The sequence below is a fragment of the Budorcas taxicolor genome, chromosome 4 (genome assembly GCF_023091745.1).
Source record: "Budorcas taxicolor isolate Tak-1 chromosome 4, Takin1.1, whole genome shotgun sequence".
In the NCBI taxonomy this organism is placed as follows: Eukaryota; Metazoa; Chordata; class Mammalia; order Artiodactyla; family Bovidae; genus Budorcas; species Budorcas taxicolor.
In genome coordinates, this window is record NC_068913.1 from 32,337,260 (window position 1) to 32,355,259 (window position 18,000).

At 40.1% G+C, this 18,000-nt stretch overlaps 1 protein-coding gene across 1 annotated transcript in view; it reads left to right on the forward strand.

Annotated features, from left to right (window-relative positions):
• DNAH11 (dynein axonemal heavy chain 11) overlaps window positions 1-18,000 on the forward strand; it is a 355,953-nt gene that overhangs the window by 42,043 nt on the left and 295,910 nt on the right. Inside the window, exons 11-20 of the mRNA XM_052639247.1 lie at window positions 139-263; window positions 812-1,007; window positions 3,828-3,932; window positions 4,084-4,476; window positions 11,272-11,604; window positions 12,448-12,702; window positions 12,786-12,955; window positions 13,187-13,409; window positions 17,605-17,721; window positions 17,835-17,921. Coding sequence (XP_052495207.1) covers window positions 139-263; window positions 812-1,007; window positions 3,828-3,932; window positions 4,084-4,476; window positions 11,272-11,604; window positions 12,448-12,702; window positions 12,786-12,955; window positions 13,187-13,409; window positions 17,605-17,721; window positions 17,835-17,921 — 2,004 coding nt within the window. The remainder of the gene's footprint in view (window positions 1-138; window positions 264-811; window positions 1,008-3,827; window positions 3,933-4,083; window positions 4,477-11,271; window positions 11,605-12,447; window positions 12,703-12,785; window positions 12,956-13,186; window positions 13,410-17,604; window positions 17,722-17,834; window positions 17,922-18,000) is intronic.

Sequence of the window (18,000 nt, forward strand, 5' to 3'; positions counted from 1 at the left end):
ACCAACCAAGTTACTTAACACATGTGCTTTATATATTTATTCTGTAAAAGTACCAAAATGAGCAGTTGTTCACAAGGTTGGAGTGTACTCTCATTAAATGTTCCCTTTCTTCCTCTTCACCACAATATCAATTTGCAGATTGAACAAGGAAATGTAGTTCTTAACAAGAATATGCCGTTTACTTCAGGAAATATCAAATGGGCTAAAGAGGTTCTTGACCGACTTCAGATGTTTTGGTCAAACTTTGCATCTCTCCATTATCTGTGAGTAGTTAGGCTTTCCTGGTAACACTATCTCTATGACACAGGCAACTTTTATATAGAGGGGTGAGCTGTTCATTTTAGTGCTTATTGCCTTATTTAACTCTTGTCATTGTCTGGCTTGTTGAGAGGGATTTATTCCCATGGTTTGAAGTATGTTTAATAGGACTGAGAACTTCCTATATTTCTATGTTTTAGGTCTTTTTTTTCCTTTTTACTTCTCCATTTCATCCAAAATATGCTGATAATTTTTGTTACTGTTTTTCCTTTCTCTAATAACTAGCATTCCTTTTCTTTTGCAGACTTTTTATATCTTTCTCTTTCCTTTGTAGGGATTGATAACCTGTTGCTATGTGATTGAGTTAAATGTTTGGCATTCCATTTATTTTATAACTATCTTTTTTAAACAAAGATAAGGAAGAAGCATTGTTTGAACTTTATTTGTTTTCTTCCTGGTTTATAGTGTATTTTCTTGGATTTTCTAGTGTGTATTATTGTAAAGTAGTTAAGCTGAAGACTATCTAATATATAGAAAAACCATATTCCTACAGATTCTGGGAAAGTCCTGATGATACCTTGGTTTATCAGAAGTATGTTGAGATGACAACTTTGCTGAACCAATTTGAAGATCATATCTATAATGAATGGAAAAGTAATGTGAATGAAATTTGTGAATTCAATTTGAATCAACCCTTGGTTAAATTCAGTGCCACAAGTGGTCTTCTCAGTGTCAACTTTGACCCAAAGGTAGGGTTTAATGTTTTTAAAATGTTTTACAAATGCCCTTTTTATTATAAGTGTATGCCTAATACCTCCAGTTATTTATAATTTGATTTTGGGAAAATGTCAGAGCTATGAGGACTGTAACTTAAAACAGCTTCTTTATGTCTGCTTTAAAGATTTGTTTACCAAATTTTATATCAATTATTTTCTTATTTTGTCTTGTAATTATTTATTTACTACTTCCACTTGACTGGATAATGAGTTACTTGAGAGTCAGGTCCATCGTATTTAATCTTTGTGTTTTGTGTGTCTAACATAGTATTTGGCACTTGATAACACTTAATAGATGTCAGTTTAAGTGAACAGAATCAGTAGTCTTTGATCGATTTTTTTTTGGCTTATGTTTTCTGGCCTGTCTCATGGCAGTCCAACTTTATGCCTAGGAGGTGAGAAAATTAGTCTCACTGACTTTAGTAGTCACAGTCTGTACCCAAGTTCTGATTCATTTTCTGAAATATTACAAAGAATAGCATCACCTAATTTTTGTTATTAACCTCAGGACATGTATATAAATGTATAACCTGGAGAACTGAGGATTTTGTCTACCTTCTGATTGCATCAAACCAATATATAAAAAATGAATTTCTGAGATGTTTTGGAGACAATCCCTACAATTCTACCATGAGAGATTATAAACACCCAAAATGTACTGTACTAGTTAAACCATGGAGTGACAACCTGAGGAAGTCAGTTGGGTTACCTTCTAAAGCATGTTGCGTGGTCTTTTCCTCAGAACCTTGAATTAAGGCTACAGTCAGTTCTGCTCTGACATGGCATATGCATTCCTAAAAATCACTTCACAATGAAAGATTGCACAAAAAAAAGTACAGGACTGATGGGGAATATGAGGGTTAGGGCACAGTACTCAAAAACTTTGTCAGTAATAATAAAAAGTAAATGTCAGACAGAACAACAAATACCGTGTGTGATATCACTTATATGGGGAATCTAAAAAATATGACAAATGAGTGAATATAACAAAAGGGAACAGACTCATAGATACAGAAAACAAACTAGTGGTTACTACTGGGGAGAGGGAAGGAGTGGAACAACCCATGGGTAGGGGGTTAAAAGATTCAAACTATCAGGTATAACATAAGCTACAAGGATACATATTGTATAACATGGGGAATACAGCAAATGCTTTACAATAACTACAGATGAAGTGCGACCTTTAAAAATTGTGAACATACTGTACACCGGTAACTTATATAACATTGTACAGCAACTATACTCTAGTAAGAAAAAACAGAAAGAAAACCAGGAGAAGGGGTAGCATACTTTTATACATTTTAAATGGTCAGGTAATAGGTAAATTCTCCAATGAATTGACACTTTCTCTTGACAAAGACATGAAGTTTGTTCAGGAAGTACGTTGCAACTTGTGTGTTACTGTGAAGTGGTGGAAGGAGGGTAATTTGAAACCAGACAAAAAGTTCTGCCGCCAGCAGTGGACGGATGTGTGTCATCACACACGTGTAAATGGCAGTGGATGTTTATGAGGTGTGCATGTGAAAATTTTGTCTTCCTAATAAAACCTTCAGTTTAGTCGGGTGCAGTTTTTAGCATTTACCTAGCATTTCTTGTGGATAAATCTGCAGATAAGCAAAGACAAAACTTGTGGCATACTCAGATTCCTCTCTGGTATATAATGATGTCGCGTTTTCAAAATAAGCATTATAATAGAGCTAGCAGTGCTGGGAAAAGGTCGAGGTCAATTTATGGCCTTCCATTTCACATCTTCATGTGGATGTTGCTTGAATTCTTTATCTGACAGTGAGCCACAACCAGTGATTTCTCCCTGTATTGTTACTTTTTAAAACTAATTTTGTATTGGGGTATAGCTAATAAACAATGTTGTGATAGTTTCAGATGAACAGTGAAGGGACTTAGCTATACATATACATGTGTCCATCCTCCTCCAAAACCCCCTCTCATCCAGGCTGGTACATAACACTGAGTAGAGTTCTGTGTGCTATACAGTAGGTTTATCTGTTGTAAATATAGCAGTGGGTACCTGAACTTCCCAAACTCCCTAACTATTCCTTCTCCCTGGCAACCAGAAGTTCATTTTCTAAGTCTGTGAGTCTCTTTCTGTTTTGTAAGTAACTAATCTGCCTTTATTAGTTATATACTTCTATGTCATATGGAATGTATCATTATTGCTTTGAAAAAGCATAAGAAAAACCTCTCTGCCCTGACAGTTTCAAAACATGATAATCACTGATGAAATTACAAGCATTTTGATGTTAACTTGTGTTAAAATAGAATGGTATCCTTCAGTCAGTTCAGCTCAGTCTCTCAGTCATGTCCCACTCTTTGCGACCCCATGGACTGCAGCACGCCAGGCTTCCCTGTCCATCACCAACTCCCAGAGCTTGCTCAAACTCATGTCTATTGAGTCAGTGATTCCATCCAACCATCTCATCCTCTGTTGTCCCCTTCTCCTCCTGCCTTCAATCTTTCCCAGCATCAGGGTCTTTTCCAGTGAATCAGTTCTTCACATCAGGTGGCCAAAGTATTGGAGTTTCCACTGTACCATCAGTCCTTCCAGTGAATATTCAGGACTGATTTCCTTTAGGATGGACTGGTTGGATCTCTTTGCAGTCCAAAGGACTCTCAAGAGTCTCCTCTAACACCACAGTTCAAAAGCATCAGTTCTTTGGCATTCAGCTTTCTTTATATTTCAACTCTCAGATCCATACATGACTACTGGAAAAACCACAGCTTTGACTAGATGGATATCTTTAAAATATGTAATAATTCTTGCTTTTCTTTTAATAGCTAGTGGCCGTATTAAGAGAAGTGAAATACCTTTTGATGTTGAAGAAATCAGATATACCAGATTCAGCCTTCGCCATCTTCAAAAAAAGAAACACTCTCTTAAAGGTCTGTGTTTTCAGATATTGGGGCAGATTTTGAAAAGAAATAGTTGGAATTTTAATTGTTAACATGTAGACCTCTGATATTTTCATGGCTCCAAGAGAAAGCAGCTGTAACATATGTGGTGCTTTTTGTTTCGGGGTTTTCTTTTGCTCAGTACATTGGAAATCTTGAACTTCTTGTGCACGGATATAATAAGCTGAAACAGACTCTTCTGGAAGTTGAATACCCGCTGATTGAGGACGAGCTGAGGACTGTGGATGAGGAACTGCAGGCAGCCGCCACATCGCTGACATGGCATGATGACTGCTGGGGGGATATCGAGAGGGTAAGGATGGCCACCTCCGAGCTGGAGCGCAGAGTGGAGCGTGCACAGAATAACGTCCGAGTGATCCAGCAGACCATGCGGGCTTGGGCTGAGTGCCCGCTCCTTCCCCGGAGAGAACACAGGCGGGAGACCGCCTTGACTTGGGAGGACAAGAGTGAATTATTTACGAAAAAATACAAGCGAATCCGAGAAGATGGCTGCAAGATACACAACTTGGTCGAGGTACTTGCCTTTTTAAAAAAATTTCTATTTATTTGCTTGGCTGCACCAGGTCTTAGTTGCAGCATGTAGGATCTTCCTTGTAGCATGTGGGCTTGAGTTGTGTTGTTCAGGCACCAGAGCATGCAGACTCAGTAGTTAGCGTTCAGGCTCAGTAGCTGCTGTGTGATACCTGGGATCTTAGTTCTCTGACCACGGATGGAGCCTGTGTCCCCTGCACTGGAAAGCGAATCCTTAACCACTGGACCAAGTGGAAGTTACCAAGCCCCCTAACCATACTTGCTTTTAAGGCTGCAAAGCTTATAGCAGCTCCTTTCATCAAGTTTGTTTCTTCTGTTCAGTCACTCAGTCATTTCCGACTCTTTGCAACCCCATGGACTGCAGCACACCAGTCTTCCTCTGTCCTTCACTGTCTCCCAGAGTTTGCTCAGAATCATGTGCATTGAGTCAGTGATGCTGTCTAACCATCTCATTCTCTGTAGCCCCCTTCTCCTCCTGCCCTCAATCTTTCCCAGCTTCAGGGTCTTTTCCAATGAGTCAGCTCTTTGCATCAGGTGGCCATAGTATTGGAGCTTCAGCATCAGTCCCTCCATTGAATATTCAGGGTTGATTTCCTTTAGGATACACTGGTTTGATCTCCTAGCAGTCCAAGGGACTCTCAAGAGTCATCTCCAGCACCACAGTTTGAAAGCATCACTTCTTTGGTACTTAGCCTTCTTTATGATCCAACTCTCACATCCATACATGACTACTGGAAATGTAGCTTTGACTGTATGGACTTTGTTGGCAAAGTGGTGTCTCTGCTTTTTAATACACTGTCTGGGTGTGTCTTAGCTTTCCTTCCAAGGAGCAAGTGTCTGTGAGTTTCAAGGCTATAGTCACTGTCTGAAGTGGTTTTGGAGCCCAAGAAAATAAAATCTATCACTTCTTCCATTTTTTTTGCCTTCCCTTTGCTGTGAAATGATGGAGCAGATGCCATGATCTTAGTTTTTTGAATGTTGAGTTTTAATCCAGCTTTTTCACTCTTTTCTTTCACCTTCATCAGGACGTTCTTTAGTTCCTTTTCACTTTCTGCCATTAGAGTGGTACCATCTGCATGTCTGAGGTTGTTAATATTTCTCCTGGCAATCCTGATTCCAGCTTGTGTTTTACACAGCCTGGCATTTCTCATGATGTACTCTGCATATAAGTTAAATAAACAGGGTGACAATATACAGCCTTGTAGTTCTCCTTTTCCATTTTGAACCAGTTTGTTGTTCTATGTCTGGTTCTAATTGTTGCTTCTTGACCTGCTTGCAGATTTTTCAGGAGATAGGTAAGGTCTGGTATTCCCATCTCTTAAAGAATTTTCCACAATTTGTTGTGATCTACACAGTCAAAGGCTGTAGCATAGTCAGGGAAGCACAAGTAGTAGTTTTTCTGAAACTGCCTTGCTTTCTCCGTGATCTAACAAATGTTGGCAATTTAATCTCTGGTTTGTGTACCTCTTCAAACCCCAGCTTGTACATCTTATACATTCACATACTACTGAAGCCTAGCTTGAAGGATTTTGAACATAACCTTGCTAGCATGTGAAAATGAGCACAATTGTTTAAATATTATTTGGCACTTCCCTTCTTTGGTATTGGACTGAAAACTGACCTTTTCCAGTCCTGGAGCCACTGTTGAGTTTTCCAAATTTGCTGGCATAGTGAGTGCAGCACTTTCACAGCATCATCCTTTAGGATTTGAAATAGTTCAGAAGGGCTCTTTTATTGAACCTGAAAGAGCTTTATGTATGGTTTTACTAAGCATTGAAAATGGAGGAATTTGTATTACTTGCCTGTCATTTCTTAGACCTTACTGTGCTCATTTCTGAGGGAAGAGATAGGAATATGGGATCTTTTGGTAAAACAGAGAGGCTAGAAATGGGGTTGTTATCTTGGTCATAGTTATCACCGGTTTTGAATGCTGTCAGTAGCTACCACTGTTGGGTAGATGCTCTACGTGACATCCATCTTGTTTACGTCATCTCATATAACCCTCTCAACCACCCCCTGAGGGTGACACCGTTAGTTACTCTCCTTACAAGTATTTGAGCTTTTAAAGCAGTGATAGGCGCTATTCCAGCATTATCAAGGTAAGAGAAGATACAAAATACAACAAGAACAGAAGACAGAGAAAGCAAAGCGAAAGAAAGAAGTCTTGTCTCTTAAGCCTTACACCCTTGTCAGGGAATAGAGAAAGAGAAAATCACAAATGTATAGTAGTACCTCAGTTGATCATAGGAGCAGTGGTGAAAAATAAAGCAGAGATGGCAAGAGAGAATCAACGGCAGGCAGGGTGGACATTGTATTTGAGGTGGTTAGAAGGACCTCTTTACTAAGGTAGCATTTCTGCTGAGAACTGAAAAGGAATGAGCTATGTGGAAAACAAAAGGAGGATGTTCTAGTATCAAAGTACAAAAGCCACAGAAGGAGTATTGGTCGCATGACAAAGCAATGATAAACCCAGTCAGTGTATTAAAAAGCAAAGACATCACTTTGCCAACAAAGGTCTCATAGTCAAAGCTCTGGTTTTTCCAGTAGTTATATACCGATGTGAGAGTTGGACCATAAAAAAAGCTGAGTGCTAAAGAATTGGTACTTTTGAATTGTGGTGCTGGGGACAACTCTTGAGAGTCCCTTGAACGGCAAGGAGGTCAAACAGTCAATCCTAAAGGAAATTAACCCCAGATATTTATTGGAAGGACCAATATTGAAGCTGAAGTTCCAATACTTTGGCTACTTGATGCAAAGAGCTGACTCATTGGAAAAGACCCTGATGCTGGGATAGATTGAAGGCAAAAAGAGAAGCGGATGGCAGAGGATGAGATGGTTGGATACCATCACTGACTCAATGGACATGAGTTTGAAAACTCTGGGAGATAATGGAGGATACAGGGAAGCCTGCCATGTTGCAGTCCATGGGGTTGCAAAAAGTCATACACGACTTAGGGACTGAACAGTAATGGGCCGCATATCTAAGGATCAGTTAGAGAGCCAGCCTGCCTGAAGCGTAATTTCTAAGGGGAATAATTGCACATAATTAAGTTTGAAAGGGACTAAGGACAAATCCCTGTTGGCTCAGGAAAGAATCTGCCTTCAGTGCAGGAGACGAATGACAACCTACTCCAGTATTCTTGCTGGGAAATTCTGTGGACAGAGGAACTTGCGGGCTACAGTCCTTGGGGTTGCAAAGAGTCAGACACAACTGAGTGCCCGCTTTTAAGGGCAAATCACACAGGATCAGCAGGCCATTTTGAGATCTTTGGGTTTTGCTCTAAGGGGAAATAGCAGCCAGAGACTCTCTGCTCATAGGCTTTCCCTGTTGAGTGAAATGGGAGACAGAAGATGGTAGACAGAGAGGATGAGTCTATAATCCAGGTGATGATGGCTTAGGTCAGGGTGACAGTGGTAAAGAGTAGGCATGTGCTAGATGTATTTTGGAGGCAGAGCCAAGAATATTTTCTGTGACAAGTCAGGGGACAGAGAAGTCGAAGATGAAATTGAGGTTTTTGGTCTAGGCCACTGGGAAAATAGAGTTTCCCTTTACTGACATGAGGAGGGCTGTGGGAGAGCAAGATGTTGTAGAGAAAAGACAGGATTCGTCTTTGGGCATGTTAGAGATGTCCACCCAAGCGGAGATTTTTGCATAGACTGGCTTTGGAATTCTGTGAAGACAGTATCTGAAAAGCAGCAAATGCATTCACTATAAAGTAACATGTGGTACATTTGATATGCTGTACTGAGTGCCACAAAATAGCAGGGGCGTGGGAATGCATATGGGTTTCAGAGACTTTGTGTACTTCCAAGTTTGTCTGAAATATTTAAGGAAGTATTAGTTTTCTCTACTGGTAACACTTATTAAGGCATAAACTTTGCTTTCTTTGCTGACTGCCTGTGTTAGCACTCTTGGGCTGCTAGTAACAAAGTAACAAATGCTGTAACAAAGTACCACAAATGGATGTCTTAGAACAACTGAATTGTATTCTCACACAGACTGGAGGCTGAAAGTGTGAAATCAAGGTGTAGGTAGGGCCATGCTCCCGCTGAAGGTTCTCCCTAAGGCCTGGGTAGCTGGGGCTTCCCGGGTGGCTCGATGGTAAAGAATCTGCCTGCGTATGTAGGAGACGCAGATTTGATCCCTGGGTTGGGAAGATCCCCAGGAGAAAGAAATGGCAACCCACCCCAATATTCTCGCCTGGGAAATCTCATGGACAGAGGAGTCTGGCAGGCTACAGTCCATGGGGTCTCAGAAGAGTCAGATATGACTCACTGACTAAACAAACAAGGCTTGAAGGAATCAAAGGGATGTTATGATAAGTAAAGAAGAAAGTTTTTTCAGCAGTATCTTAACTTACTCATGCCATTGACTATTCCTGGTTTGCCAAGATACTGTGAATTATGCTGTGACTTTTAGGACATACTTAGGAGTGTTCATGCCTTAGAGTCTGTCTCATAGAGGACAGATGATGGGTTATAATTAGCTTCTTCAATTGTATTTTCTTAATAATAAAAAAGTGGACTCCCTAAACAGTAACCTGGGGGTTTAGACCAGCAAAATTTATGAATCCTGATCAAAATGCATTGAAATTGTTGCCAATATATGACTGGAAATAGTTACAAGCAAGGTTTTGCAGTGTTATTCTCACAGAATAAGGTTGGAGTTTTCTGCTAGGAAGTAGACTCTGCTTTTTGCCTTTAAGTAAAAAACTAAGAAGCTCTGAAGTCACCAAGAACTGTGGAGAGCTTCCAACTTGAGGGAATGCAACTTTAAAATAGAAAGGAAACGAGTACTTGTTTCTATAATCTGTGTTTTAAGTGATTGCCCCACCTCTTATTAGCACATCATTTTGAGTTTGGTCCTCAGACTTCCAGTGAGGAGTGTGGTTCTGGGGAAAGACATAGAAAGCCAGCAGCAGGTGCGTAAGTTCTGCCTTTTCATGCCATGCCCTTTGTGGCTGTCGATTCTCAGTACATGTCTGTAGTCAGCATCTAAGATGATGAGAAGGGCAGAACCGTGGACAGTTGGGTCTGGAAGGGACCCAAGTGGTGATTCAGTCACCCAGAGCTCTGCTTTCTATTTCTTTTCCTCCCTATACTGTAAATCGTTGAAACTATAACAATTTCTTGTAAGTGGCATTGTAGTGATATACACTGAGTCTCTTGATATGAGAAAGTGTGAACAGTGAGGAAATCATAGTTGCAAAGAACCCTGCTTTGAGAACTCAAGAGGACTGGCTTCTAGTTATTGTTCCTATTAATGGGATGCTGGGTGCATTTTAGGTCTTTGTTTTATATCTTCAAGATGCAGAGCCCGAACAAGATAGTCTTTGAGGATTTTTTCACCCCTTTGACCTCTGTATTTCTCCTTTCTGGTTTCCGCAGTGGAGATAGGACTGCTGTGCGCAGTTGTCTGGGGTGTGTACTACCCAGCTCCAGAGGTGTGGGTCATATACGACACACAGATGTGAATGCTTCCACCTGGATGGTGGAAAAGACAGCATCCCTGAAAACAGCAGTTCTTAAAATTGTTAGAAGGCAAAAAAAAAAAAAAAAAAACCTTCAAAACCATGCTAATTCCTGCCCTGCTTTATCAGGATTGAGAGTCACCTCTGTAGTTGTGATTCGTGCCTGTAGCACACACCTTTGAATCCTGGATCATGCCTCCACAGTGGTGAATAATCAAAGAAAGCATAGTTACCTTATCATCCACTGTTTTGCTGTCATCTTTTCTCTGTGTCCCCCTTGGTAGCTCAGATGGTAAAGAACTCTGCCTGCAGTGCTGGAGACCTGGGTTTGATCCCTGGGTCAGGAAGATCCCCTGGAGAAGGAAATGACAACCCACTCCAGTATTCTTGCCTGGAAAATTCCATGAACAGGCTACAGTCCACAGGGTCACAAAGAATCAGACACGATTAAGTGACTAACACACTTTCTCTGTGTCACAGTGGCTTCTGTCTTCGGCATCTACTCTCTGGCCTGTATAGACTTTAAACTTTCCCACTCAGAAGGTACCCCTGGAACCAGCCTTGTTGCTCACCTGACCTTTTCAAATCTCTGTCCCTCGACCTGCCACACTGTGCCCAACCTCTAGCCGTCCTTAACCATGTCCATGTCTGGGCTGTTGTGCCCATTGACCCACCCATGGGGAGATGCAGAGGTTGAGGAATTTGATGTTATTAAAGCACAAAGGGAGGTTGGACTTCCCCAGGTCAGTGTTTCCCAAGCTGAGTTAGTATTACTCCTCCAGCTGCTCATAGGTGGGTGGCCCAAAATAATTTCGTGTTTGGAAACAATCAGTTAAACCAGGTTAATGGACTTAAAGTACAGTGCAAGTCTCCAAGAATGGCCTAGAGCACATCACTCTGTCCTGACTGAGTGATCTCTGGTTTCCCAGCGCAGTGTTCTCCGGACTCCTTGGCTGGGTGGGGGAACTTCATTTACAGCAGAGGGCCTGGAAGGTCAAGTCCCAGGCCCCGTCCATCTAGGATGCTTTGGGAAATAGTGTAGTTTTTGTGTGTATTTGTAGGTAGCCGTCTTCATAATGATTTCTCCTTTAAAGAATGACTTTTGAATGTATTTTATGAATAAACTAAGTGTTACAAAATCCTGCTTAGGTCATTGCCATCTGGCTTAAGATTCTACAGCCAAGCATTTGAATGTTTCTATGTTGTACCCCTAAATGCAGCCCCTTTAATGTACCATTTAAATGAACAGCTTTCATTTTTATACTCACTGTTGTCTCTACTGATCTATTAATACTTGCTGTTGGTAGGAAAATAGGAAGCTATTCAGAGCCAGTCCTTCTCTGGATGCCTGGAAGATTTATGTAGAATTTATTGATGACATCGTGGTGGAAGGCTTTTTTCAAGCGATAATGCATGACTTAGACTTCTTCCTGAAGAACACAGAGAAACAATTGAAACCTGCACCATTTTTTCAAGTACACATGATCTTAATGCCCCCAGAAATTCTGTTTACGCCTTCTTTAGAAAGAGAGGCTGGAGATGGCTTCTATGATCTGGTGGAAGAAATGCTATGCAGTAGTTTCAGAATGTCTGCCCAGATGAAGCGGGTGGCAGCACACCTGGAAACAGAAAGCTACCAGGTATGCTCTTTGTAAATAGGTATTGCATTTATTAATTATACGTACGTGATAGATTAAGAGCTCATACATGCGTTTAGTAATGGTGATACTGAATACTGAATGCAGAAAATAGAATACAGAGAGATCAAGGAAACTTGAAACAAATTCTTTAAAAAGTTGATATATTTTTAAAAGTTCAACATATTTACATATATTTTATCCAATTTTGCACATGTGTTTAGAGTTACAAACAAATGCAAAGCTAATTCCAAAGCTTTTCTTCTGAATATACTTCAATTTTGAGTTCTAGTGTTCTCTAATCTGATGTTCACACTTTTGTGCTGTATTTATCCCAAGTGTGGTTAATTTTATTTGTAACTAACCTGAAAGCAAGAAGCTGTGAGCTAATCCTGAGGCAGCCAGGAAAATCAGGAATTTTAGAACAGCTTTTTAAAATGGGATAAAGCCACATGAGACAAAGCACTTCATTCTTGATATATAAATGCAAAAGAGAAAATATTAAGAAACAATATTTCAGATGAAAAGGCAGAAAAGGATATAGAGGGTTGCAACTTCCCTGAATTCAAAACAAATGTGCTTACTCAACTACCCAGACATTTGAATATGTAATGCCTGTACAAATACATGTATATTAATGACAATTATTATTATAAAATTAGCTTTTTTAGTAATGATTCAAAATTAATTGGGATAATGAGCATAAAGAAAAGTTGGGAAAGGCAACACAATTTTTTATCTTACTAACTATTCTCTTTTGAAGACTGGCCTTGGAGAATGTTGGGTTGCACATAATTGAGAGAACACAGTTGAGTTTTGTAAATGCTTGGCTCTGCTGTTGTTTAGAGTGATGTGGACAACATGCTGGGCCTGGCAGAAGGCAGGCAGGAGATCATGAGGAGAGTAACCGAGGTTATCAGCAAAGTCTTGGACTTCAGAAACACCCTGGACACGTATGCTTACCTCTGGGTGGAAGACCGAGCTGAGTCCATGAAGCACTTCCTTCTGTATGGCCCTACTGTGTCGGCCGAGGAGGTGGAGCCTCGCGTGAATGAAGAGGTCCCTGAACAGTCACCAACACTTGAGCAGTTCAAAGAACAGGCAAGGAAAACCTTCAGCAGTCAGTCTAGTTTCTGGGTTTTGACTGAGTTGTTGCACAGTGACTATTTTTTTTCTAATTATAGATTGACATTTATGAGGCTCTGTATGTTCAGATGAGCAAGTTTGACGACTTCAGGGTGTTTGATAGTTGGTTCAAGGTGGACATGAAGCCTTTTAAAGTGAGCTTGCTGAACATCATCAGGAAATGGAGCTGGATGTTTCAGGAGCATCTTTTGAGATTCGTCATCGACAGGTAGCGCTTTGTGTTTTGATGTTTGGAATTATAACTTCTCATACCTGACTGCTTCTTAAAACTGATGTATTAATTTTAAGAGCATTAAAATTGCCAGTTTTATAATACAGTTAACAAACATTTACTTAGGTAAATACTGAAAATAAGAATCAGTCAAAAGCCTTATTCTTCTAAGTTTTCATGAGTTTAATTTGTGTTTGTATATGTGTACGTACATACCTGTCCTTATAGCCTGAATGAACTACAAGAATTTATAAAGGAGACAGATGCTGGACTTCAGAGAGAATTAAGTGAAGGTGATCATGATGGTTTAGTTGACATTATGGGGCATCTTCTGGCTGTAAGAAGCCGACAGAGAGCTACTGATGAACTCTTTGAACCACTGAAAGAAACCATCACACTCTTGGAAATGTATGGCCAGAAGATGCCTGAGCAAGTCTATACCCAGCTAAAGGTGAGTGTAGGGGTAAAATACTCACCATCACCATAAACTGAGCACCTCCTGTACCCACGTTCATTCTTCCTGTGTACTGTCTTATGACTCCTCGTAGCAACAGACACTGTAGATATTAATGTTTTCATTTTACAGCTTTGGAATCTGAAGCTGAAAGGGACTAATTTTCTCAGGGCCACTCAAGTAATGAAGCTGGGATGTACAAATCTAGGGGTATTTCATGCCCAAATCCTTGCTCTGCGTGGCTCTGCTTCACCATCTTCGTGTTAGAGGTATTCAGGTAATAGAGAGTCTCTCAAGGACTTTGGGGTTTCTCTTAAATCTTCACTTTCCCATGTGAAATGAACTCCAGCTCTCTTTTTCATCTAAAATTGCCTGTCAGTTGAGAACTGTCCTAGTCTTTGGAAACAAATCGTGGACATGTTAATATAGAATAAATAAAGCCCAATTTGGATGGAGAAATCACTGTCTCCTAAACAGGGTTTCTGTGTCACCCTGCTCTATGTTCTGGATTGACTTGGCTGCTGTGTGCCAAATGATGTGCAAAGTCTTTGTGGTTATCACTGAATTCATGAATAAAAATCTCACCATTGAGATGCTATTCCCATGTTCATGTTGAAATTCTATAGAGAGTTTACATATTTACATCATCTACCAGCTTCCAGGGTGGGTTTAGGTTTGACTTTGCAATTTGATCAGTTTCTGCATTAAGTAAAAAAAAAAAAACCACAGAACTTTTTATTGAATTCTGTCTAGTTCAGTGATTAGAGCATGGAACTCAAACTAGGATTTCTTTTTTGCAAATCCATCTCATATGTTTGTCTCAGAGCATGCTTCCTCTTCAGTGAAATATCCCTCAAGATCCCTCACTTTCAACATTTGTCTATACTGTCTCCAGTTCCCCATGTTTTTTTTTAAAATTGAGGTGAAATTCACAGTTTATATAACGTAAAAGTAACCCCTTCAAAATGTGTGGCATTAGTGCATTCACAAGGTTGTGTAACCCCTGCCTCTGCCTATTATAGTTTCAGAACATTTTCATCACCTTCAAAGAAACTCCATGTCCATTAGTGGTCATTCCCCACTCCTCCCCTACTACCTGCCATCCGTCCGGGGCTACTGCCAGTCTTTTCCTGTCCTTATGGATTTACTTACTGTAGAAACTTCATATAAGTGGTTTTATACAATATGTGGCCTTTTGTGTCTGGCTTTTCTCACGTGGCAGGATGTTTTTGAGATTCATGAACATTGTAGCATATATCACTACTTCATTCCTGTTTATGGCTGAATGATGCTCAGGTGTGCGTGCGTGTGTGCGTGTGTCTTGAATAATGTTGCTGTGGCCATTAGTGCAAAAGTATTTGAGTACCTGTTTTCATTCCTTTTTTGAAAAAAATTTAAGAGTAGAATTACTGGGTCATGTGGTTTCTAAGTTTAACTTTTTGAGGAACTGCCAAAATGTTTTTCACTTCTGCTGCTCCATTTCATAGTCCACATTTTGTTTTGTGAAGAGTCACTGCAACACTGTATTTACAAATGCTCTGTTGGCTACAAAGAATTACTGTATATGAATTACTAAATTTTGTTTAAGTAAAATCTGTCTCGAAAAGAAAATCTAGTTTGATTTGGAGTGAAAGGCAACGTGGATAGATAGTATATAACAAGAGTGAGAGATTAAATAATGACCGTAGAACGCACTATGCGTGTTTGTTTTTAGGAAGATTGGGATATTCTTTGAGTCAGATCTTGAACTTGAAAATATGTTGTATAGGGAAACCAGCCATAATAGAAGGAACTGATAGGGGGATTTGGGTCATGGCCTCCAGAATTTGTATTATAAAAGTTTGGCTCACACTTTGCTAAAGCTAGGTCCCAGTCATTTCTGTTGTCATTTTTAAGTCTTTGACAGATTTTCCTGACACATATGGCACCTTATATACATTGTTCAACAATAAGTTAATGAGGAAGATGTAAGTGGTGATGGAGACGTGTTTGATCAGGTCACTTAGTGCTGACTGTTAGGTTCAGATATTCAATTTTAGTGCAGTGGTCTGGCGAAAGATTTAAAATTCTTTTATGCATTTTTTAGCTTACATGCTTTCTAATGGACTCTCATGTTTCCAAAATGAATAAAAGCAAATGTGGTATTCTGCTTTTTTTCTATAAAAAATAAGTTTGACTCACTACTTACAGTTTTGGCAATATTGAAAATACTAAGCTTTTCAAGGTTTCAAAAGTGAACCACACTTTTAGCTCTGTGTGTGTCTTCATGCTGGTAATTCGTGCTGATCAGGGGAAAATATAAGATTTATAGGCAGTTCCAAGTTGCTTGTGGGGGCTAACAATGTACCAGATTTGTTTTAATTGAAGCCATTTGTGAGAGTTACTTTTTCTCCTTCATTATCATTAACAGACACAACATTTCCCCAAACTTGCCTGTGCTCAGTTTGATGCTTAAAACCCCTAGGCATGTCTGTCTCCTCATACTCTGTCTACAGTATGCTCTGAAGCTAGATTATACCTGTAATCTATAATTTTTTAAAGTCCCCTCCCTGTTACGAAACCTGCATTGACTGCCCCTGGCCTCAGAATCCTGTCCAGTTTCCATAGAGCCCACACTCTCACTCCATTCTGCGTTGGAAACCTTACAAGATATTGAGGGATCTCACTCTCATCTCTCCCTGTTGAAATCCACTCATTGCTGTGAGCCTCTGAGGCAGTGTCTCCTCCTTGAGTGAACCAGTATCAGCTAGACTTCGGAGGTCATCTAATCTATTGGTTTTCAATGACAGTTTACTTTTTGTCAAGCGGAAGCTTCTTTGGTATCCCCAAATGCGAACCAGGCAGCAGCGGGTCTGGTGTAGCTGAAGAAGGTTAAGGACCCTGAGCTCGCCGAGCTTCTTCATGTCTTCTCCCCCATGGCCCTGAGGGACTCCATGGACCTTCTAGGTTCCGTGGGGTCAGTTGGAATTGCAGAGTGAGACTGCACAGATGAGGATGCAGAGTTTGGTTGAGAAGGATGGAGAAACAAGATGAAAAGCAGGTGGCTTTAGAGCCCAAGTCTCTTAGCTCCGGGCCTGGTTGGGTGTTTCTGTCATGACACCGTGTTGCATTTTCATTTCATAACACCTCCTGATGGAAGTTAACAGGTTCTGTCATGAAAAAAGTTATTTTGTGTGCCTCTCATTCACACTGACAGATGATATCTCAATATCCGTCTAAAGCATATGTTTTATCTTTGTAGCCCTCCTCCACCACTCAGATACAATTTATACTTAGCACAGTGCACTTTTCATAATTGACAGTTACTGAATCATTTATCAAATATTTATCAAAGGTTACAAAATAGTCTTTAAAACCTTTGATTTTTGTACTTCAGATACACAAGTAGAGTCCCATCACCATGTGTGGTTTTGTGTGCAAAACAATTTGAGTGTCCTGGGAGATGACCCAGACAAACAATGCTTTCTTAGTCTGGACACAAGGAATGCTTTTCAACAGCAGTTACACAGAAGGCTCTTCAGAGAGAGTAAGTTGCTGTTGCTGTTTGCATTGTAGTCAGGATAGCAGAGTTGAGTGGCTACCTGAACAATTTATGACTGCTTTGTCCTCCATCAAGTAGGAATTAAATCTTCCCTTCCCTTTGCCTCATCTTACTTTGAAAATCCTTTCATTTACAATTAACCCAAACGTTCAAACTCTCCATCCAGAGCGAGTACAAACACAGCTTTGGGAGTCAGAGGAAAATGAAGGACAAGACTGATTCATATTTTCATCTCTGCCCCACCAGATCCAAAACATCTTTTTTTCACTGGCTAAACATGGCTCCATTTCTAGGTGTTAGATCAACCAGTCATTTCCAGAGCACTTAATTTTGTTACCTCAGTAGCAAAATAATTTGGTAATTTGTGTTTTATTTCGAAAACATTTTGATTTATGCTGAGGTCAGTTTCAGAGGACAGCCTGGTTTTTGCTTGGAAGACGTGACTCCAGAGGTGCCAGTGTGTCAGCCTGGGATTCAGCCTGGTTCTGAGCCTTTTAGTCACTTTAATCTTTGGGGTATAAACTCCATCTCTTATACAAGAATGAAAGGATGCCATGGGTTAGCGGAGAAAGATTAGGATAATTCAGTCCTGTGGAGCTGGTTTGTTTTAGGTGCTGCAGTGATTTCCCATTTGCACCTTTGTTTTTGCAGGAATTACCTGAAAGATGGGAAACTACCAAAAAGATTGCAGCAACTGTCAGACATGAAGTCTCACCGCTCCAAAATGCAGAAGTCTCTCTTATAAGGAAAGCATGCGTTTTGTTTGATGTAAGCTATCTAACAAAGTTGTTTTGTTGTCGTCGTTTGTTTAAGAAAGGTTTTATGAGACTGGTTGAAGCTGTTTGTTTGAGATTCACTTTGTCTTTTTCTGCCTTCATCAGGAGAAGCAGGCAGAGTTCAGAGAGAGATTCAGATTCTATGCGCCCCTTCATTTTAATGCGGAAAATCCATATACAGTACTTGATAAGGTAATGTGATTACAGTGATCTTGTGTGTTATAATAGCTATTTAAAAAAATAAATTGGACATTGAGATACTGCTATATTT